Source organism: Molothrus aeneus, chromosome 14 (genome assembly GCF_037042795.1).
Source record: "Molothrus aeneus isolate 106 chromosome 14, BPBGC_Maene_1.0, whole genome shotgun sequence".
In the NCBI taxonomy this organism is placed as follows: domain Eukaryota; kingdom Metazoa; phylum Chordata; class Aves; order Passeriformes; family Icteridae; genus Molothrus; species Molothrus aeneus.
The window spans coordinates 2,370,486-2,393,946 of NC_089659.1; the positions used below are offsets into that span (position 1 = coordinate 2,370,486).

Below are 23,461 nucleotides of genomic sequence, written 5' to 3' on the forward strand. Positions count from 1 at the left end.
GACCTGAAACACCCCAGGCTGCTCTAGGATCTGCCTGCTATCCATCCATCCATCCATCCATCCATCCATCCATCCATCCATCCTGCACCATGCCCTGTGCACAACCTCACAGAGCTCAGTGCCAGCAGGGCAATGGCTGCCATGGCTCAGATCAATACAGTGCAGGGCAGTAATTAATAATAATATCATAATAAATGTTTCCTGCATTCTGCTTTGATAATGAGCTACAGCTGCAATTAGAAATCCAGTCAGTGATTATACTGTCATGTCAAGGGTTCAAGCAGATTTCTTAAAACTTTGAGCACATGTTAAGAGCTTACATTTATAAAAATACAGTGTTTTAAAGCAAAACACAGTCAGGCTTCTCAGCAGCATGTTCATTCCCATCAGGGGGATGCAGCCAACACCTCACCTGCTTTTGCAGCTCCACACACAAATGTAGGGGGTGTGAAAGCTGAGTTGGGGCAGAATCCTGGTGTGATGCATGAACTCTCCCCTGATGGATCACTGGAATTCAGTCACTGTATGCCAACCCACAGCCCAGGATTGGTTACCTGCTCCACTGGCACCACCAAGCACCACAAACAATTGCTGAATTAAGACTCACATTCCACAGCAGTGACTGTTTCCTTTGGGAATTGCTGCAGAGCTGGAAGAGCTGTTGTGACAGGACAGCCATTTCTATTCACAAAGATAAATCCTTTATTTAGTAAGAATTATCTACACACAGATGAAGGGCAGGAGTGGGGTAAGGAGTCTTCCAGCAGAAGGGTTACACAATCTCATCTCAGCTGAGCTTTGTGTTGTTCTGGAACACATCACCTTCCTGTACAATGTAAGTTTTACATTTCCATTCTGAAAAGAAAGTTGAACAAAGTCTCAGTGTTGAGAGATGTAGGGAACTGTACCTCCATGGAACAGAAGAGCTGAGATAACCTGAGGGATCATCTGCAAGGAGTAAGCTTTGAACATCCACTTGGGAAAAGCACAACCTCCCTGCCAATAACTCCTTAAGTTTCCTAACTTGGAGGTTAAAATAGCCCAAATTTTGTGTGTTCTGACTTGATATCCTGAGCTTAAAAAGTTTTTACATGGACATTAGGATTGATTTCTCTAAGTTCACAGTTAACAGATCACTACACACTGCAAGCAGCAGCCCATTTTTTAAAGTCCATTTTCTACAAACACATTTCTTCTAAAAACAGAAAGTGAAAAGAAAAAAAAAATGTCTTTTCCTACTCTAAAATTGCAGGCAAAGATTTTATAATGGGAGTAGATAACTTGAATTTTGAACAACAACCAGCTACGAGTCCAGAATCTGAAAAGCTGCTGTTTAGAAAAGGGATGTTTGAGTTTGCAGCAGAGCAGAATTACCAAGATCCACTGAGGCTGGGGGGAGCCCCCAGATCAATCTGCCTCTGTGAGAATTGTAAGGCTTTTCTGAGAGGTGCCAGGCAGACTGTCCTAAGGGTCACTGAGTCTCTCCAAAGCCACCACTCTCTCATTCACTGATTCAAGCATCTGCTTCAGTGGTGACACTTGGGAGTTACAGTACAGGAATAAAAACCTCAACATTTAAATGAAAAAAAATAAAAAGAGCACAAGTTTGACTCTGCAGCAGACAGGAGACTCACCCAGTATTGCTGCAGCTTCTCCACAGCAATTTACCCCAAGCCAGGGGTGCATTGCATTCACCCACAGCCACCACCAAGCCAGGAAAGTTTACCCAGCAATTCCAAGACATGAGAAAGTTTTCAGTCATCTCCAGAAACTCAGGGCACTTCTTTAAAATACATATTTTACTGTATGAGCAGCCTCTTGGTTTAGGAACTGCCATTGTCCAGAGTTCCCTCCTGCCATTCCATTTGAAGCTGGCCCGAGCTGCAGCACATCCACTGGCACCAAAAGGGACAGGTAATGGCCTTAGACCTGCAAACCCTATGGATTTAAACAATTATTGATCATTCCTGGCTTTTAGCACCTGAAAACCATCCTCATTCCAGACCTGTACTGCCCAAGACTCTCAGTCCTTGCTAAGCCCATCCACAGTGATAAATCCATCAGCGTTCACCTGAAATTGTCCCTCACAAACACAATCAGACTTGGCATTTAAGTGGTTTTTGATTCCAGACATTTCACAGACAATTCCTGATTCTGTGCACCCTGGAGGGACCTTCTGGGGTGTCCAAGCCCTGGAACATGGAAACCTTTTCACTGAGAAAAGCCCTTTCCCTCCACACTTCAGACCAGAGTAATTTCTCATCTTTGTGCCGAAAGGAAAACAATCTTAGGACTGCAATATTACTATTTACAGCCTTTGCCTGTTACCTGCTGCATGAACAGCAGACAGATTAATTCCAAAAATCAGCTCTTGCAGAGCAGGGGAAGAGCCATAGTTTGGGGTTTGTCACAATGCAGGAAAGGGAGATTCCTCATAAATAAGATTTTCAATAAACCTTTGCTATTTCTGGCAGCTGGGAGATAACAGCACCATTACAGTCCCCTCACTGCTGTCAGCAGCTCAACCAGCAGACAATTAGGTAAAATAAAGGGAAGGTTGTAAGCTGGAATTCTGCACTGCCACTACATTAACTGGACTTCACTTTGCTTCTGCACTCCAAGGATGAAAATTAAAGTGCTTTTAGAATCGTTTTTAACTGGAGATTGATGCCAGGTTGGTTTTTCATCCATCATTTTAAGAGAGAGAAAACAAGTAACTAGAAAAGGTTTCACTCCTTTTAAGTTATGTTCCTATTTTTAGTTGTAGGGGAGGGGTATAACAAAAAAATAAACGCTATTTGCAATTAAATTTCCAGAAGCACCAAATTCAGCTCTTCCCTAGTGCCCACACTGAGAAATCTTGCATCTGATTTACAAATGTAATTATATCAATGTAATTATACCGGTGTAATTCCTCAGAAATAACAAAGTTATTTTTCAGCATCCGAGAGAAAGATTTTAATTCTTAAATTTAACATGAAGAATTACACCAGGACAGCTTGTGCTAAAGAGATGGTGAACTTCCCTGGAGAAACAAGGCCTAAAAATACAACCCTGTTGTGGTGGGATGACCCTGGCTGGATGCTGGGTGCCCACCCAGCTGGGCAGGGGAGAGAACACAACAAAAGGCTCGTGGGAAAGGCAGGACAGAGAGATACAACTCAGCAATTACTGTCATGGGCAAACCAGACTCCACTTGGGGAAATTAACTTCATTTACTGCAAATTACAAGTGTGACTTGGGTAATGAGAAAATGAAATAAAATCTTAAAACACCTTCCTCCCATCCCTGCCTTCTTCTCAGGCTCGACTTCTCTTCAGAATTCCCCCCTCCTTCCAAGCAGTGCAGGGGGTGGGCAGTGGAGGCTGTGGTCAGTTCATCACAATGTTCCTGCTGCTCCTTCCTCCTCCTTCTCTTCCCTTGCCTCAATGTGTTTTTCCCATGTGTCCTCTTGCCACAGGCTGCACTCCTTCAGGAAAAGGCTGCTCCAATGTAGGTCCCCACGGGGTCACAGCAAACCTGCTCCACCACAGGCTCCTCTCTCATGGCTTCTGCCAGGAGCCTGATCCAGGGTGGGCTTCCCCAGGGCCAGAGCCTCCTCTGGGAACATCCCCCTGCCTCCAGCATGGGCTCCTTCCCAGGCTGCAGCTGCATCCCTGCTCCATGCAGGGCTCCTGGTGCATCTCTGCTCCATCATGCACTCCTTCCTAGGCTCCTGGTGCATCTCTGCTCCATCCAGGGCTCCTTCCCAGGCTGCAGGTTCATCCCTGCTCCATTCAGGGCTCCTGGTGCATGCCTGTTCCATCCAGGGTTCCTGGTGCATCTCTGCTCCATCATGGACTCCTTCCCAGGCTGCAGCTGCATCCCTGCTCCATGCAGGGCTCCTGGTGCATCTCTGCTCCATCATGGACTCCTGGTGCATCCCTGCTTCATTCAGGGCTCCTGGTGCATCCCTGTTCCATCCAGGGCTCCTTCCCAGGCTGCAGCTGCATCTCTGCTCCATCATGCACTCCTTCCTAGGCTCCTGGTGCATCTCTGCTCCATCCAGGCCTCCTTCCTAGGCTGCAGGTGGATCCCTCCTCCATCCAGGGCTCCTTCCCAGGCTGCAGGTGGATCTCTGCTCCATCCAGGGCTCCTGGTGCATCCCTGTTCCATCCAGGGCTCCTGGTGCATCCCTGTTCCATCCAGGGCTCCTGGTGCATCCCTGTTCCATCCAGGGCTCCTGGTGCATCCCTGCTCCATCCAGGGCTCCTTCCCAGGCTGCAGCTGCATCCCTGCTCCATCCAGGGCTCCTTCCCAGGCTGCAGGTGGATCTCTGCTCCATTGTGGACCCCCATGGGCTGCAGGGAATCTCATCCTCCTGCCCCCTCCTTCTTCCCTGCCCTCGTGTGTGCAGAGCTGCTCCTCTCCCATGTCCCACTGCTCTCTCTGGCTGCAGTTGCTCTTACACTTCCAAGGCTTTTCCTCCCTTCCCAAATCTGTGATCCCAGCAGTGCATTGCCCTGTTGGTGATGTGCTCAGTCTTGGCTCTGCTGGACACAGGGGAAGTTTCTGGCACCTTCTCCCAGCCGTGACCCCTGCAGCCCCCACCCAAACCTGACACACCCCCAGTGTCCTGCAGATCCCAGAGCCTGAGCTTTCCTCCCACTGGAGAAGTTTTGGCTGTTGAAATGAGGAGATTATTATAGCAATGCTTTCAGCATTATCCAGGTCATTTTCTCATACATTAATGAGATAATAGAAATTTATGGAAGTCTTTATTGAATCTTAATTGCTCCCTAAGACCATGACTGAACTAGAAAGAATGACTTCATTCTGCTTTGACTACTACAGCAGATGCTGAGGATACAGAATCCTGAACTCAGATTTGTTCATTTTTCACCTAAAAATGCTGTTAGTTTTCCTTTAGAATAATACCAATCCATTTCCTGATAGTGCAGTATGAAAGGTGCTTCTGAAAGGTGAGAGGGGTAATTCCAATATTTAGTTTGCTACTAGAAGTCTAATATTTTGTTGAGGCTGTTCTTGCTCTCTACAAGGAAGATTTTAAACCAGAACACCACTGAAGAATTTAAAAGGCATCTTCCTCACTAGCAAATGAGTTCAAATTAGCCCAATTACAATTAAAACATGACGCATTTATCAACCATCAATGATGAGAAATAATGTAAATCAAGGACAAATCTGTTTACAATTTAATAATCCACATCAGGCAACTACCAGGAGAATTTATCAATGCCTAAAAATTGCCATAAATTACACCCTTGCTTGGGAAGTTTAAAGTTTTTGAAAAAGCTCAGCTCTTGCAGATGCCACTGAATATTAGAGATTCCTAAAGATGCAAAAATAGAACTCCTTTGGTTGAAATTATGTCCCTCTGTGAAACTGTAAAATCCAAAAATTGCAAAACCCAGAAGTTTTTGAATGCTGACTTAAAAACAAGAGCTGTATTTCACTGTATTCTTGTGCATGTGTAACCTGCTATACAAGATCCAGGATCCTATTCAGCACGAACAGTTCCCACAGCCTTTCACACTGTTGATAATTTCTTCTTCTAGCTTCTTCCTCTCCTCCTCTTTGGATGTGTGGCTATGTCTCTCCTCCCAGTCTGGGTGGTTGTGACTGTGGAGCACTTTGCTGCTCTGGGTGTGCCACATCTCATAGTAGAGATTGCTGGGGTTTGCCAGGAGCTCGGCGTGCCTGCCACGTTCTGCAACTTTACCCTGCAAAACAAGGGCAGGAAGTCAGGAATCCACACTCCCAGATCTCTAGCAACAGGCCAGCCTATGGAGCACAGTTTCACTGTATGAATTAGAGCAGGCATTCATGAGAAAGAGCTTGAAACAGCAAGGAAGGATTGACTGCACAGTGCACTCGCTTGTGTGGGCACTGCCAGCTGAAAGCAAGGAGCTGTGCTCTTCTCAGACTGCACCTGCCTTTTGTCCATCTGGACAAAATCTAAAGCCCACAGCATGGAAAGCTTCCTACCTAAACTGGAGGAGTTATCTAAAGTAAAGTTTCCTACCTAAACTGGAGGAGTTATCTAAAGTAAAGTTTCCTACTTAAACTGGAGGAGTTATCTAAAGGAAATGTGGACCTCTATATGAGGAGGAGCAAGGTGTTAACTACTCCTGCAAAGTGACATCAATGTACCAAAATAAACACGGATTTATCTTTGCTCAGTAACAAACACAGGTGAAGGAGTTAAAAGAGAAGAGCAGACAGAGAGGGGTTTATATCAGACAAGCAAGCACATCTAAGATCAAATCCTGAAAACAATTAGTGTCAACTGTGCTTTTATGGGTGCTCTGTAGCTTGTATCACTGCAATCACCACCATGAAAATTGTGTGAGCAGTTCAGTTCTCTGGGCTGTTCTCAGGAGCAAAGATGATTTATTGACTATCAGCATGGAAAGGAAGAGTTGGAGAGGAGAATCCCATGAGAACTCCAACCCTACAGAGAAATACCAACACTCTTCAAAAAACCAAACTAATTTTCTACTTTGAGAGACACATTCACTGACTTCAAATTAAACTGATACATGAATTCATTCTCCAGCTACTTTTCCTCTCATTATACAGACAACTACATGGATTTGATATCAGTTCTAAATTCTGATCTACAATTAAATCTACCTCCTTGTGACATCTGCTGATGGACAAGCTGGGAAAAAAATTGGGTCTTGGCACTTCTATTAGCAGTTATGCCAGTGGAATCTGAATAAACATACACTTGATCAACAGAACTGCAGAATTTACTTAAATTCTTTAAGTGATTAATTTGGAGTAGAGACCAGATTTTGAATTATGGCTATTTTTTTAGTAAGTCTGACCAAGAAAAAGAAGTTCCTAAAAATGGAACTTCTCTGCTCAGCTCCACAGCATCAGGATCTGTATCATTACTCCAACATTTACTCAGCCAGGAATGATTCTGATTTTACCCCAGCAAAGGTGCTGGAATTGTGATTCCCTGATTACCATTGCTAAGCAAAACCAGCCACAATCACCCTGTGTCATCCCTGCTCCTGAGCCTTGTTTACCTGGCTGCTAACACATCAATCCTGCTGGGATGGCAGAAGGCAGGGCTGCCTCCCTCATCCACAATTCCATCCTTCAGCAAAGGAAGCACCCTGGCTCCCTCACAGTTCGAGGCTGTGCTTTTATTTTTAATTTAACAGTTACACTACAACACAAAACACACTCTCAGGAAGCTGTGAAAAATTGCATGGAAAACAAAAAGCTGCCAATTGCCTTGTGACACGTTACAAAATGTCTGTGAGATGTTTTAACGTGCACTTGTAGGAAGGATACACCTTGGGAGAGGCTTTTTCAGCAAAAGCTGAAAAAACAAAGCAGATCAAAAACAAATAAAAACTCCATGGAGCACAGCAAGTGATTTATTCCACTACTTCATCCTGAGATTCATATAAAGCTGAGTTTTGTGTAGCAAATGTCACTATTTCATAAAGATATAGTTCTAATTGTCCCTGAAATCACTGAATGTAGTGTAAGAATAATTTATTTGCTTTTAGATGTGTATTTTAAGTCACTAAGACACCTATGAGCACAAGCTTATAAATAGCAACTGATAAAAATGAATGCAGAGATAAATTTAACATCTATTATCAGCAGATCAGAGCACTGTACTTTCAGCATTATCAGTTAAAAGAATAATTATGAAGTTATCTTAAGGACATTTGTTTATTTTAAATCTCTTGCCAGATACAGATAATAAAGAAAAAATGGACTTTGGGTGAGTATGAGGTAACAGCTGAACACTGATATTAGGGAATCAAATGTTGAGACATGTTGGTTTTTTCTTAGAAAGGGAACAATCACACTTTTCTACAGGTACAACAGAGAATGGTGCTCAGATTTTTAACACAATGAGGCTGAACAATCCTGCAATAGTTCTATCTGCATGGAAACAGAACATGCTGTCCCCTCTCCTTCCACTGAGAGGAAAAATGGATGTAGGTGAAAAACAGACACTGAGCAATGAGAGTGAAGCATAAATTGGGGGAACACATTAGGAAACTTCAGATGACAGAAGCATGCAAAAAAATAGATTAAAACATGCAACAGTAAGGCATAAAAATAACAACATACAAGACAGTCACACATGCCAAGCTTGGGTTGGAATTTTCAAACATGGTTCATTTCCAAAAAAAGAAACTTCCAGCAGCTTGGTGGGAGTGTATTACAATTCAAACCCAATTGAAATACAATTCCAACTGGACACAAAGAGTCCCTAAACCAAACCCTGACATGATGTGAATATCCCACAGCAGCAGGAGAGCCCTCACCTGATCCAGCACGATGATCTCATCTGCATCCACCACCGTGGACAACCTGTGGGCAATGAAAATCGACGTCCGGTGCTTCACCATGGCCCTCATGGCTTTGAGAATGTTCTGCAAGATTGCAATAGACACAAACTCTGACACACTCCTGAGTGAGATGAGGAGAGATAAAATGCTGCTGGAAATATGCAAATGACTGTAAATAAGTTTTGAAAATCATCTCTGGTACTGCTACAGCTTCCCAATAACAAACAGCCACGAGTATGTACAGGAGAAACAGAAGAGTCCCAAGCATGAAATATCTGTGGTTTTGCTAAAGCCTCAAACTGAAAAAAAAAAGCTTGTATTCACAGAAAAACACAGCCATCCCCAGGGACAAAGGAAGAGAAGTGTCACTTCATTTCAGGAAAAACTTCCCCATGGAGCCATGCTACACAAGCAGCAAACAGCAGTAAAAGCATCTGAAAATAAGAACTCCCCGTGGTTGTAATATTAATGCTCTCCCATGATTGTTAAAGAAAAAAATCCTTCTCAGGATTATGCTAATGTGGAACAAAGAGGCAGAGCAATTCTGGGAATTATCTATCTATCTATCTATCTATCTATCTATCTATCTATCTATCTATCTATCTATCTGTCTATCTGTCTATCTATCCATCCATCCATCCATCCATCCATCATCCAGTGTTTCCTTTGTGAGCTCCATGTCACCTTCCAAACCACATCCCTCTGCAAGGAGCACTGATGGGGAATTTGTGCCCTCACTAACATAAGTGAAGTGTCCACTTTATTTCTCTGAATTTTTTTTGTCAGAAAACATTTCCATTCCCAGGCATACTCTTGTGGAAAAATCTCATTTTCATTTGCTGTCTTCCAAGTGCATTTCTACTCTGAAACCTTCTGCTTTGCTTATGACTCTAGCACAGATAGAACAAATCAAGAGAGGAAAAATGTGAGAACTGTGGACATTTCTGGCCCACGAGGAGGCTGTGCTACATTTCAGAGCTGTGCTATATGGATGTACAGTTCATCCTCTGGATTCTTTGCATCTGGAAAATGAATGTAATTTAGTGATTCCAGGTCAATAAATTCACTCAATCTGCATAAGTGAACAGAGCCATAGCTTAGCTCATTTTTGATGACATCAGTTTGGGAAATTACTGCTGCTGCTGAGAGTTTTGTGCTCAAGCAAAGATGTTGTTATGAAGGCTGATGCAGCTCCTGTCACAGTGCCACCACATCCATGTCACAGCCCTTCCTGTGGAATGAACAGAAATGAACCCAGCACTGCAGGTCACACCTGCATCTGCTGCACAGCAAACCAGGGGGGCTTGTCCTGCATTATATCTCAAATATTTAGAGGGATTTTTTAGCTGCACCAGCTGCAAGGGATGAATGTGTCAAGGTGAATGGGACTTTCAGAGTGGAAAGAGAAAATATCCCAGAGACAGCTGACATCTCTCACTATCTCCAGGTAGATGGACTGGGCATCTCTGCTCCACACTTTAGGGTAACAGCTTCAACACAGCATCTCTTAATAATACTGAGAAAACACTTGAAAAAGAACAGAATTCTGAGAGGAAAAGAACAAGGAAAAGCATCAGAATCGAACACCATGGTATCACCTAAATTCTAGAATTTTTTATCCCAATTTACCTCTTCTGTAATTGAATCTAAAGATGATGTGGCTTCATCATAGAGAAAAATAAGTGGCTCCTTTAACATTGCTCTAGCAATTGCAACTCTTTGCTTTTCTCCTCCTGAATGAGGGGGAAAGAGGAAAAAAAAGAAAAAAGATTAAGTTACAATTGTGATAGTCTAAATTCAACAGCAGACATGATTTTGAAGGGTTGGTTGTTGGGTTTTTTCTCCTTTTTTTAATAGACATCATAGTCACTGCTGACAAATGTCTGACATGTTACATAAGATAGCACACAAGTTCCTGCTCCCTGGTAAATTTAGTGATTCAAGATTGCTCATCCTTTTGGAAAAGGACAGAGAACTATTTTTTATCTGCTCCAAGGCAAGAGTCTGGCACAGTAACAATGCTGTACAGTTACTCACTCTGTACACCTGGGAGTAGGAGCCCATTCACCTGGTCTGAGCTCTGCTCCATCCAGTAACTCTGCACGCACAAATGCAGTTTTCTCTCACCACTGCTCTCTCCACACCTGCTGTATTGGATTTCAGGCATCTTGCTCACACATTGTGTCTTTCAGATCTCTCCTTGATATTCATCCAACTTCCCACCCCATAATGGCAAATTTCACTCAAGAACAGTTAATATTGGACTGAAAACCACCATCAGCCTGCAATCTACAGCCTGGTGGTTTCTGATATAACCCAGTTTCAGACTAGTTTCCTTCCTAAACAATTCTTACAGCCAATATCTACTCAAGAATAACTCAGGGCAACTTTTACAGACAGGAAAACAGGTGCATTTGAGAACTTAAAATCTGCTAAACATTTGGTACGCGACGCAAACACGTCACATTTGTGCACTTGTCCTCCTTTGTTTTATGCAAGACTTCAAAACATTCCATTTAGTACCATTATATTCTTGTTAATGTTCCTTTCCTATCAGGAGAGAACATGCTTTCATAAAGCATTTAAAAGGCTGCTGGTAATGCTGCAGTTCACATTTTAAACTGTCTTTGGCAGAACCCAGGAGCAATTAGAACTGTCTGATTTACTCAGTCTGTTTTAGTGTGCTCTCCCTCCCTCCCTCCCCTGTACAGCATCTTCAAAACTCACAGCTTGACAATATCCATGTTTGAAAGACACATTTCAGTAACCAGATCCCCCAGAGTTGCAGGGAATGTTGTTCCCCATTCACACTCAGGGCAGCAGCACAGAAACTGTTCCATTCACAGAGTCAGGGATTTGCAGCTCTGCCTATTGCACATCTCTTAGCCAACACTGATGTGGGTTCTAATTGCAACAACCCAAACAACTTGTTTTTCACTCTTTACTCTTGATGAATCAATCCTTGAGAACAGTAAGAACTGCACAAAATGCTACATCACCACTTCAATTGGTAAATCTGTCATTGCAGCTAAAATCTTGTTTTTCCATTGTGCACATAAACCCCTGGATTTTAAAGAGAATCACTTCAACTCACGCAGCTTTTACTCACCTATTCCTGCCACAAAGTAACAGAACAAGGCAGGACTTTGTGTTCTCCTTAGACTTGAGGAAGCCTCACCCAACTTAAAAAAATCCCACAAACTGATTCTGAAATGAATCCAATACATCTCTTTATAAGAATTTAGGGAGCCAATCTACTACTGAGAGAACTATAGATTCCAATTAGCAGTAGCATTTTACACAGCCACTGAAGGAACTCAGAGCTTTTCATTTGGTATCTCCAATCCTTTGAACAATGACACCAGTTCTGAGAGCACTGGCCTGAGACTCCTGTACCCTGGCTGCACACATTCCTGAAGCTTGTTTACCACTGCTATTTGTCAATATTCACCTAATTGTTGAAAATAAGAAATTGAAGCTCTTCTTTCAGTGGCAGGTGCTTATTCAGAGCTCGTAAGAATTCCATTGTCTTTCTCCTGAGTATTTTACATACTCTTTCTTCTTTAAATACAAACAAAGCAGTAAAAGAACACAATTCCCTTACCTTTCTCAACACCACCTTTGTGGAAGCACTGGCAGGTGGGTGCTTATGACCATCCCAGTGGCAGCACAAACTGAGGGATGGAGGAAAGGCAGAACCATTTTCTGAAAGGCTCTGTTACAGGAGTCACGAGGTGAGCAGGAAACTCCAACACAGCCACACACAATGCTCCAGACTCAGAAAGGGACACAGAATCATGGCAGGCTGGAAAAGCCCCACAAGACCATGGAGCCCAACTGTTCCCCCAGCCACCATGGCCACCACTGACCCATGTCCCCAAGTGCCACATCCACAGAGCTGTTAAATCCCTCCAGGCATGAGGAGTCCACCACTGCCCTGAGAAGCCTGATCAAACCTTTGGATGAAGAATTTTTTCCTAAAATCCAATCTAAACCTCAACATAAGGTTAAGGCATGGAGCAACGTGGTCTAGTGCAAGATGCCCCTGCTCACAGCAGGGGGGTTGGTTTAGATGATTTTTAGAAGATTCCCTCCAATTGAAACCATTCTATTCTTCTGTCAACACCAAGACATTTCAAACCTATTGTCAGTCAAATCCTCTTTCCAGCAATTATGAGTGTGGGGAGACAGGCAGCACAAGACAAATCTTTCATTGTTAGCACGATTCTCTTCAGTTCTGCCAGTACCTATTTAGCACCTTCTATTCCCTCACCCAGATCTGTGCTTCACATACTTTATTTCTCTTTTAGGTCTCTGCATAATCCCCTTCTGCAGCATGCACACTTTCTCCTGCACTCACGTTCTGGGTACAGGCTGTACCCTCTGACCCCCTTTTTCAAAGGCACCAGCACTCCTGACTGCAGCAGCTGCAGAGAAAGAAATCCCCCTCAGAACTGCCCCTGCAACAGGCAGCACCTGTGTCTGCACCCACTGCATCCCTAAAACACACAAACTTCCCAATTCTAGTCCACTCCCCAAACAGATCATGAGAAAAATAATTTTACTTAGATGCACCAGCAGCCTCACTTACAACCTCATTTAACACTATCCCCTGAAAAGACATTCCTTTGAACATCTTGCAGACTACAGCTGCCTTGAACTGCAGACCTTCATATTAATATTCAGCCTTTCCAGGTAGGTATTTTGGGCTCCTCTCTACAAGACATTAAGGGGCTGGAGAGTGTGCAGAGAAGAGAATGGAGCTGGGGAAGGGTCTGGAACATAAGTCCTATGAGGAGAAGCTGAGGAAGCTGAGAAAGAGGCTCAGCCTGGAGCAAAGGAGGCTCAGGTGGGACCTTCTTGCTCTGCACAGCTCCTGCCAGGAGGGGACAGCCAGGGGGGTCGGGCTGTGCTCCAGGGAACAGGGACAGGAGGAGAGGGAACGGCCTCAGGCTGGGCCAGGGGATGTTCAGGCTGGATGATAGGAAAGATTTCTTCACTGAAGGGTCATGCATTGGATCAGGCTGCCCAGGGCAGTGGTGGAGTCACCATCCCTAGAAGTGTTCCAAAAAGGAGTGGATGTGGCACTTGGTGATGCAGTTTAATGGGCATGATGGCATTTACTCAAAGGTTGGACTTGATCTTGGAGATCTTCTCCCACCTTAATGATTCTGTGTTATAAGCTAAATAAACTAAAAGCAAACCTGAGCACTAAACTCTGCATGAAACTTTGAGGCAGCAAAAGGGATACAAAGAAGCTGGGAGCCAACCTGAGAGCTTGAGTCCTCGCTCCCCGACCTGGGTGTTGTAGCCATTGGGCATCCTCAGGATGGCATCGTGGATTCCTGCCAGCCTGGCCACCGCGTACACCTCCTCTGCCGTGGCCTCCGTGTTGCCATAGAGCAGGTTGTAGTAGATGGTGTTATGGAAGAGAACAGCATCCTGCATTGGTGGGAAGCACATTTGAAAGAAGAAATGATGAATATCACCTTCAGAACTGTCCCCTAAATCGGCCTTGCTGGGTTCAGGGTGTCCCCAGCAGGCTGCGGGGTCCAGATAGCTCAGTCCTTTATGGGACAGACTGTCCAAATTCCCAAGCAGCTCTCAGCCACAGGCAACCTTAGCAAGCTTAAGGGATATCAGCTCCTTAGTGATTATCAGCTCTTTGTGATTTCAGCTCTTAGCTTGCTAGGTGCCCAGGCAGGCAGATGCAGGGAGAGAGAGGAGAAGGCTGTATGGGGTTCCACAGTGATGTCTTCATTGATTCTTCTGAGAAGGGTTCCAGGGCAGCTCTTGTACCAGAACCAGGCTAAACCAGCCATTTATATAGGGCTGTCCTTATTGATTCACAGAAGAATCAATAAAGACATCGCTGTGGAACCCCACACATATATACAGGGGGATCAGAAATGGTCCAATGGCAAGGGTTAAAGGAAAGTGACCTATAGGGTTACAGGGAGATAAGCAGGGCTCCAAAGGTGGAGCAGGGCCTTTCTAGCCCATTCACCAAGCCTTGGCATTTCCTATCTTTAGGCTTCTGCATGCCACGGGGCCCTTGCAAAACCAGGGCCTGCTACAGTCCCCAGCCTGTGAAAGAATCAACACAGAATGGTTTGTATTTTTCTTTACACAGCCTGAAGGTAAAAGTGTTTGGGGACATTTCTTTTCCCAAAAAAGGGATTAATATATTTTGTGTCCTAAATATGTATGTCATGCATAGTTTCACCACTTTGCTAACTCATTAGGGGTGGTAATCAACTATAAAGCTAAATCACTTAAAGCTGGAGGCAGTTTCTCATGGGGAGGTTTAAACACATTTCAGAAATTGGATCTATATGATGATGCATATAAAACCATAATATTTCCTGGGGGAAGAAAGTCTAGTTCCTTTGAAAGTCACCATGCAACACCACTGCATTAGGAGTGGCCTTCACTGAACGGTGCCAGATACTGAGAAGCACTGTGACAATAGACAGAATTACTGTTCCAATGGAGGGTCTGGGGAGAAGGAAACATGGAATACCTGAGGCACAACTCCTATTGCCTTTCTCAGACTTTCCAGACTGACATCTTGGATGTTCTGTCCAGCAATATAAATGTTTCCCTTCTGAGGTTCATAGAAACGAAATAATAACCTCACAATGGTGCTTTTCCTGGAATTGAAAAGAATTGAAGTTAATGTTACATCCTGGTTTGCCATTTACAATCTCCAATCAGGAACGATGTACAAACAATAAAAAGCAAACACAAGCAGCACCACATTTAAGAAACTAAATTCTGCATTGATTGGCATATTTAGTCCATTTACCCACCCTGACCCACTACCTCCAACAATGGCCACTTTCTTTCCTGCAGGGACTTCAAAGGACACTCCAGCAAGGACTTTCTGCCCCTTCAGGTATTCAAAATGCACATTGTCAAAGGCAATGGAAGCAGTCTGGGGGGTGATCTGCAGGGGTGGAGCCAGCTCTTTGTCCTAGGAAAAGAAGAGTTCCACTTTATCTGCTGCCCAGAAATGATCTCCAACACTTCAACAAGCTCAACAGTTCCTTCCCCACCTCAGAAAAAGGCAAACAGACACTCCAGCTCAGATATGTGGAAAATAATCATAATTTGCTGCACAAGTGACATTGGTTTGCTCCTCCTTTTCCCCAAAGGAGGTAAAAATTCCTGCTGTAAACACTCTGCCTCATAACTTCTTTTGCAATATATTCTGCATCATTAATTACCAATAAAAATTCAAGCACGAGGCATGAATACTTAAATAAAAAAATCTCAATACAAACACAGCTTCCATGAAGCAATTTTTGCTTCTCTGCAAGAAAAAAAAAATCAACTTATTGCAGTAACTGCACTTAAAGAAGAGGCAGAACAGCAACCTCACACACAACAACTCTTTCATGAATAGAAATTAAAGCTGGAAGATGAGAACATGGTAAAACGATGGCATTGCCACTAACAGCACTGTTAAATGCCCAGATACTTTAGGAAAATAAGCTACTACTTACTTTAATTTTGGTATCTACACTGAGAAGTGTAAACAAGGTGTTCATATCTATCAGTGCTTGTCTTGTCTCTCTGTACACTGTTCCCAGGAAGTTCAGGGGCAGAGAAAGCTGGAACAGCAATCCATTCACCATTACCAGATCTCCAACAGAAAGGCTGCCTTAAAACAAAAGGGGTGTGAGAGAATAAGGAGACTTGAAGAGTTTTCCTTTTAGGATGCACCAAAAGAAAGAATCAAGTCCATCAAACCTAATTTCTTTCATTCCATTTCTAAACCCAGATTTTTAAATAACAAACAAAACTCCCAGAAAGGATTCCCAGATTTTATAGGGGTGCCTGAAAGGAATGGCAATGTTTGTGTGGATTTCACTTTAAAAAAGATCTAATAGCACTGGCAAATAAGGCAAGCAGCACATACAACATCAGACTGTAAAATCCAGAGAGGCCTGAGGAAGTTAAAAGGCAAGGAAATAATTTATGGAAGCACAAATCAGGAAAGACAATCTTAAGTACAATTACAGACAAATCCAAATGATAGATTCTGTCACGATCAAGACAGAGCTTTCACACTGTATGTACCACAGAGCTGCTGAAACACACTGAGAGGCTCTGGGCAGCTCGGTATCAAACAGGCTGATCAAGGGAAGGCTCAGGATGTCACAGCAGCTAAAGGTAAGTGGCAGGTCAGTTCAGCTGAAACAGGCCCAGAAAGATGATTTAAAGGCATGTGTCTACCATCCTGCTTCAAGCTATTCTAAATCTTCCTAAGAACAGCTATAAACTGCACCTACTGACTGATCTGTTCAGTGTAACCCTTCCCTGCCCTGGCATCTTTAAAAAGGGCAAAGCAGATGCAAGAAAGAGCACGTGGTATAAAGGTCTGCCCTTCAAACACTTCTGGATGTTAACAGTCTTTAAAGCATCATTATTTTTACTCTAAAACCACCTTGCTTTAGCAGAGCTTCATCCCAATTCTGTATTTGAAGCTTGTGCTCTGTCTTCCTAATCAAGCAGGCTTTATTTTATGTAGTAAATTAGACAAGTGTAGAACAGATGGAAGCAATTCTTTTAATAATGTGCCCTTATTAATGGAAGGAAAGTGAATTATTGGTAACAAAACTACTGGAGACAAAGCACAGGGGTATACATACATGGAGTCTTGCCAAAATGGGAAGGGAGAAGGACAAAAAGAAAAGATCTTTGTACAATGTCCACAGAAATATTTTTATCTAAAGAAGTGCCTTTCAAAAACCTTTAAGAAAAACTTCCTAAAGTGACATTTTCTTGGGATTTTTCTTTAACTGCTAAACTTTTATAATGTTTTTGATAAAATCATAGTATGATTGAGAGAGCCATTGAGAGAGAGATAGAATGGAATTAATAATACTCCAAGAAGCAGAAATACATAGACAAAACTTAAGCAAAAAACTCTCAACCAAAAAGTCTCAAAATGAACTATCACATCAATCCTCAGTTAATTAAGACTAACACCTCTGTTGTGGATGACCTGAGGTAAAGGAGACTCATTTCAGGCTTACAGAGAGGTGAGTTACCTGCAATAATGCCCTGGCTGGCCAGCACCATGATGGCTGTTAAACCCACACTAAAAATGGCACTCTGGCCAAAGTTGAGGAGAGCTAAAGTGGAGGTAGTCTTCAGGGAGGCTTTTTCATAGGTCTTCAGGAACTCATCATACCGTTGGGCTTCGTACTTTTCATTATTGAAATACTACAATACAAACAAAAATGGTAAATGTGACAGTGACAAACTTAAGTGGCTGTAAAATCCAGTAAGAACAGACTGAGTGCACTGCCACACACACAGCTCCTCTCCAACAGTTCTAGTTACTGAAGGAAGCAATCACAGACTATCCTGAGCTGGAAGGAAGCCACAAGGATCATGCAGCCCAGCTCCTGCCCAGGACACCCCAACAATCCCACCCTGTGCTTGACAGAGCTGTCCAAACACTCCTGGAGCCCTGGCAGCCTCAGGGCCATGCCCATGCCCTGGGATCCTGCTCAGTGCCCACCACCCTCTGGGTGAAGAACCTTTCCCCAATATCCAACCTAAACCTCCTCCTCAAGACTAAGTTTACTCTCTGCAGAAATTGATGGTCAAGGTGATTCAGCCATGAAAGAAACTTCTCATTCTTTATTAACAAAGAGATTTTTTCCAGCCCCCGCTAACAACTTTCCTGCTACTCTGTCAGTGCCACGCACTCCTCTTCAAATGAATAATGCTTAAAAATATGTTATTGCTCCAAATATGCAGCCCTTTAAAGATGAATCTTATGACTCACTTCCCTAAGGCTGACAGAAGCAAGACAAAGAGCCTGGTAGTAAAGAGTGGCCTTACCTTTACAGTCTCATAATTCAGGAGCGAGTCAATGGCAGCGTTACCGGCATCATTGTCAGCTTTGTTCATTTCTATCCGAAACTTTGTCCTGGGAAAGGAAGGTTTGATCCACTCACTGATGCATTAGGATTTTGGCTTTTCTATTTTTCAAACCCTGTACTGCATTAGTGTATAACTCTAAACTCCATATCGAGTTAACTATGGGAATAGTTAACATTTTGGTCAGACAAAACAGTTCCTCTAGGCCTGAGATTCAAAGAGACTCTACTGCCTCAGCCTCCAAAAAGTATCAATAAAAGTGGTTTGGGGGGAGCAAACTGGGGGAATATGACTTCATTGCCTGAAGCTGGAATTGGAGGATTAACCCCTGAAATGTAAATGGACCAAACTTATATTTGTCTGAAAAACTCGTGACCATCGTCCATCTTGGGTGTGTCCTTGGTGGCTTTTGCACTGCACAAGGTGAACCTATTGAAGGCTTTTAATAAATTCCCACTTTATTCTCTTAATCCTGTCTACCTCTGTTCCAGGCAGCCACTGCAGCACCATCCCAAGCACCCTGAGGAACAGGAGGGCAGGGCCTGCCTTACCTCCACTGTGTGATTCCTATGGTGAACGCTGCGTAGGCTCCCAGGGTCCCCAGAGTGACCAAAGCAAACTCGGCCCCGCATTTGTAATACTGCAAGATTTAAAATCAAATAAGAATAAAAAAAGGATCATTCTTGTTTTCAAAACTTCACTGATGTCTCCAGCTAAGCTATTCTAATTTTAAGACAAGAAATGATGGTCCCTCCCAACACAATCCCTGCTCTGAACAGCTTAAGGCTAAATAAAGGCTTAAACTCAAAAGGAAAGCAGCAAGAAGGGTTTAGATGAAAAGATTGGAGGCAATAACCAAGAGCTAGAGTATATAATACTGCAAAGTTATTTTTCACATTATAAAACATAAATGCTGCTGATGCTTGTGCTGTTTTCACAAATAAGTATTTGTTTCTATGCTTTTTCAGTGGATTTTGAAAGAAAGCTGGACTGTAGAAGAAGAAATAAATGGCCTTGCAAAACAACTTAGGAAGCATTTTCTGTACTTCAGGGCACATCAGGAGAGAAAAGCCCTAAGGAGGGTTGGCTGACAGCCAGCCTGGTCTGCAATTTCCACTGGTTAGAAAATGGAACCCAACAGGCATTTCACTGTTCCATTCAAACTTGATTAAGTCTTTCCAAAAAGGCCAATAAACAGAAGAAGATTCTTGGTTTTAATTTAAGCTGAGATACATAATCATGATTCAGATTTTTGCATCCAAATAACACCCAAAGATCCTGACTTCAAAGACAGAACGTGTGATTTATTTTGTAGAAGCTCAAATTTCAGGGCATTAGGCTTAAAACCTGCCAGGAGAAGCCTGTTTTCCAAAAGCTAATTTTCACTTTTAACTTCTGGATAAGTCCAGATCAGTATTCAGGAAAGAACCAATAATCACTCCCTCCTCTATTCTGAATACACTGAACCACAACATTTTTATCCTGTTTCCTCACTATTCACCTGGGTATATTTGACACTTGTGTGCACAGTTTACTTTTCTGATCTCATTTTTCCAACAATTCTGAAGAAAAACATTAAAAACTGTCCACATAAATGCAACTGGCTGAAGACAGGTTTCAAATGTGAAAATAATTCCAAATAAGCTTATTTAAAGCAACAGATCTTTGAAAACTATGGGTTGCTCTCTTTTAAAGTAGTTGCTTCCACCTTATAAATTCAATTATTCTTATTATTAGTACTCAGTAGACTTTGGTAAGAGCACCATTCCTAAATGAGACAACTCCAACAATGACTAAACCACACTTACCAGAATTCCACTGACCAGAGCCACCTCAAACATTGTGGGTCCCAGGTTAAACACCAAAGCACTGAGGACAAAGCTGATGCCCCTGGTGCCTCTGTCGATGGTTTTTGACAGAGCTCCTGTTTGCCTGCTCAGGTGGAAAGCCAGGTCCAGGTTGTGAAGGTGTAGGAAAACATTCTTGGCAATCCTCCTGATTGAATTTTGAGCTACCTTCCCAAACACTGCATTTCTTGCTTCATTAAATAATGCTGCCCCAGCTCTTGAGATACCATCTAAAAAGGAATGAAAAAGTTTACAAAATGAAAATAATTATATTTTCAACTTCCCTTCATGCATGAAATTACACTAGACTCATTCTTTATATATTTTCAACAATTTTAGTTCAAAGGTAATTTATACTTAATTGGCCCAAGCTTTATGCCATTTTTCATTTATAAACCATTGTGCACACATTTAAATCAGTTTCTTTTTATAGCTGGTTATAAGAAAGGGCAAGATTTATAATCAAGAATAATTTCTATAAGCATTATTTCATTTTTTAATTGGAATACTAGAAGCAAGGTCAGAGAATATTAGGAATAGACATCAACACAGTGTAACTATGAAACTGTTCCAACACTCTGAGGGCTGGAGCTCCTCTGCTCTGGGGGCTCTGGCAGAGCTGGGGGTGCTCACTTGGAGAGGAGAAGGCTCCAGGGAGATCCCAGAGCACCTTTCAGGGTCTAAATGCTAGCATGAGGCTAGGCAGGAGGGTGGAGGCTGATGACTGTACTTGGATAGGCCATATGGCCAGGGCAATGCACATGGATACTATTATGCTTTCCAGACATAGCAGGGCTGAGATTAGGTGGGTTTGGTTCCAGGAGAGCTGCAGAGGGACTGGGGACAAGGCATGGAGGGACAGGACACAGGGAATGGCTCCCAGTGCCAGGGGGCAGGGATGGATGGGATACTGGGAATTAGGAATGGTTCCCTGGGAGGGTGGGCAGGCCCTGGCACAGGTGCCCAGAGCAGCTGGGGCTGCCCCTGCATCCCTGAAGTGTCCAAGGCCAGGCTGGACAGGGCTTGGAGCACAACACAGGGAATGGCTCCCAGTGCCAGAGGGCAGGGATGGATGGGATATTGGGAATTGTTCCCTGGCAGGGTGGGCAGGCCCTGGCACAGGTGCCCAGAGCAGCTGGGGCTGCCCCTGCATCCCTGAAGTGTCCAAGGCTGGGATGGAGAGGGCTTGGAGCACAGCTTGTGCCCTTGGACACAGGGAATGGCTCCCAGTGCCAGGGGGCAGGGATGGATGGGATACTGGGAATTAGGAATGGTTCCCTGGGAGGGTGGGTAGGCCCTGGCACAGGTTCACAGAGCAGCTGGGGCTGCCCCAGCTGCTCCCTGGCAGTAGTGCCCAAGGCCAGGTTGGACACTGGGGCTTGGAGCAGCCTGGGAGCAGACAGGGAGCTGTCCCTGCCCACAGATGACCTTTAAGGTCCCTTCCAGCCCAAAGCACTCCATGATTCTGTGATTCACACCCAGCTGTGATGGCCAGCAATGCAAAAAGCTCTGAGGCCTCCCTCCCTCCCTGCAGCCCCAGGCAGGATGGGGAGTGCACTCACAGCCCACGAGGACAGCAGTTGCCAGAGTGGCCGCGGTGCTGGGGGCATCGCCGAGGTTGAGCGCGTTCCCAGACACCTCGTTCAGGCTGTCCACTGCATATTTGAACATGAAGGGAACCAAAATATTCATGGCCTGAAAGCAGGAGCACACCAGTTAGACCATTTGCATGAAAACATCTATGGAGCAGGACTATTTTTGTCTGAAATTGCTCTACTGTTACATTTAGTCCTTGAGCACTTAGTGCAGGTGAGTTGGTTCTTCATTTCCAGCAGGATGTTCAATCCTTGCTGCTGGGATTGCAGGGTTACTTTGTCTCTCTCACTGCCTCCTTTTAAATATGGATTTCTATCCTCAACAAACTACACTGCAAAGGCCCTTGAAGTGAGCTGAGCTCTCAGGACAGCATGGCAAGCCCAGGAAATGAATCAAGCAGCAGCCAATGCATGGCACACACAGGGCTACCAAATTGTGTCATCATTTGGAGCTGTTTGCCCTTTGTGGTGCTGGCAGTATTCAGTGTGAAGCAGCTCTGTTCCACAGGAAACCACTCACCTGCACTTTGCTAACACTGACTCACTGGGATGGATTAAATCAAAGCTCCAAGGAAATCAAAGCAAATAAACCAACCCCTCCTTTGTTTCTGTTCATATTCCCCTAAAATTTAAATAATGCTTCCCATTTGCAACATCACTCCAAATATTAACTTGGTGTCAGCATAAACCCTGGGGTTTGGCACAGCAGCACAAAAGATTTTCTGTACAGTCTATAAGACACTACAAATTACTGTACAAATATTGGTTTTCAAACAAAAAGTCACATCCACCACCTATCACCCAGTGTGTCAACAGTGGTGGCCCCTCTAGATGTGAAACCCCAAACAGATGGATATGTAAACACAGCAACTTCAGCAGTTTTTTATTTGCACAACTGTAGCACAAGAAAAAATGGAAAATCTCACAGAAAACATAAAATTCCTTGTTAGTGCACCATTGTTACATTGCTCACTTATTCTCACAAGAAAGGCAATTTACAGACAAACTTCACAAAATTAACAGAATTTCTTAATTCAAACTGCTCCTAACTGTTGAGGTTTGAAAATAAGGACACAACTTTTATAGCAGTTGAACAAGTATGCTATGACCTACAATCTTACAATCACAGCAGATGTTAAAATACTTTACAGCAAGTTGACTTTGCTTAAGGTTGGGCTTATTTTTAGTATCTGGAAAAAACTTGTGAGGAGATGACAAATTATTTTACATGAGAAGAAACAAAAAACAGAAACCAGATTGATACAGATATTTCAGCTCTCTCCACCAAATGTTTTGGATACCCACTTAGATCTCAATTGTATTTAGGGACATCTGTCAGAGCTGAAAGCCCAGGGAAAAAACTGTAGATGAACTGGATAAAAGCAGATTTTGAGCTAAAAGAGTGATAAAGTCATTCTTAAGTTCAGTCCAAATTCAAGGGGGAAGACAGACTTCCAGAAGTTCTAATGACTGTCCCAGGATCCAACATTCTCAGTTTTACAAGTTATGGCAAATAGTGGAAGTACAAACTTCACCCAGCAGAGTAATTGGGTTTTGAAAATAATTTTGTAAACTACAGATTTAAAGAATAAAATGTAAGTTAATTTTTTGAATCTGTGCTGTTAGTTTTTTCAGACAGTGTTTTAGGCTAAAGATTTAAATGCAAATGAGGAAGGAATTAATTTTCTCCTCTTCCCCCATGTGTTCCCTATGAAATACATTATAAAAAACACATCAAAATTCTCAACACAGCATAGTTGAGGTAACTCCTGAGAGGAGATACATGAGA

The 23,461-nt window shown here is 43.3% G+C and overlaps 1 protein-coding gene across 1 annotated transcript in view; it reads right to left on the bottom strand.

The window, feature by feature from the left end:
* Nucleotides 1-678: 678 nt before the first annotated feature.
* Nucleotides 679-23,461, bottom strand: part of ABCB7 (ATP binding cassette subfamily B member 7) — a 41,856-nt gene continuing 19,073 nt past the window's right edge. Inside the window, exons 5-16 of the mRNA XM_066559339.1 lie at nucleotides 21,640-21,772; nucleotides 20,039-20,307; nucleotides 18,782-18,870; nucleotides 18,192-18,279; nucleotides 17,390-17,564; nucleotides 15,839-15,996; nucleotides 15,143-15,306; nucleotides 14,854-14,983; nucleotides 13,601-13,772; nucleotides 9,960-10,063; nucleotides 8,307-8,414; nucleotides 679-5,723 (exon numbers count right to left, since the gene is read on the bottom strand). Of these exons, the coding sequence (XP_066415436.1) occupies nucleotides 5,505-5,723; nucleotides 8,307-8,414; nucleotides 9,960-10,063; nucleotides 13,601-13,772; nucleotides 14,854-14,983; nucleotides 15,143-15,306; nucleotides 15,839-15,996; nucleotides 17,390-17,564; nucleotides 18,192-18,279; nucleotides 18,782-18,870; nucleotides 20,039-20,307; nucleotides 21,640-21,772 (1,809 nt within the window). The 3' untranslated portion in view covers nucleotides 679-5,504. The remainder of the gene's footprint in view (nucleotides 5,724-8,306; nucleotides 8,415-9,959; nucleotides 10,064-13,600; nucleotides 13,773-14,853; nucleotides 14,984-15,142; nucleotides 15,307-15,838; nucleotides 15,997-17,389; nucleotides 17,565-18,191; nucleotides 18,280-18,781; nucleotides 18,871-20,038; nucleotides 20,308-21,639; nucleotides 21,773-23,461) is intronic.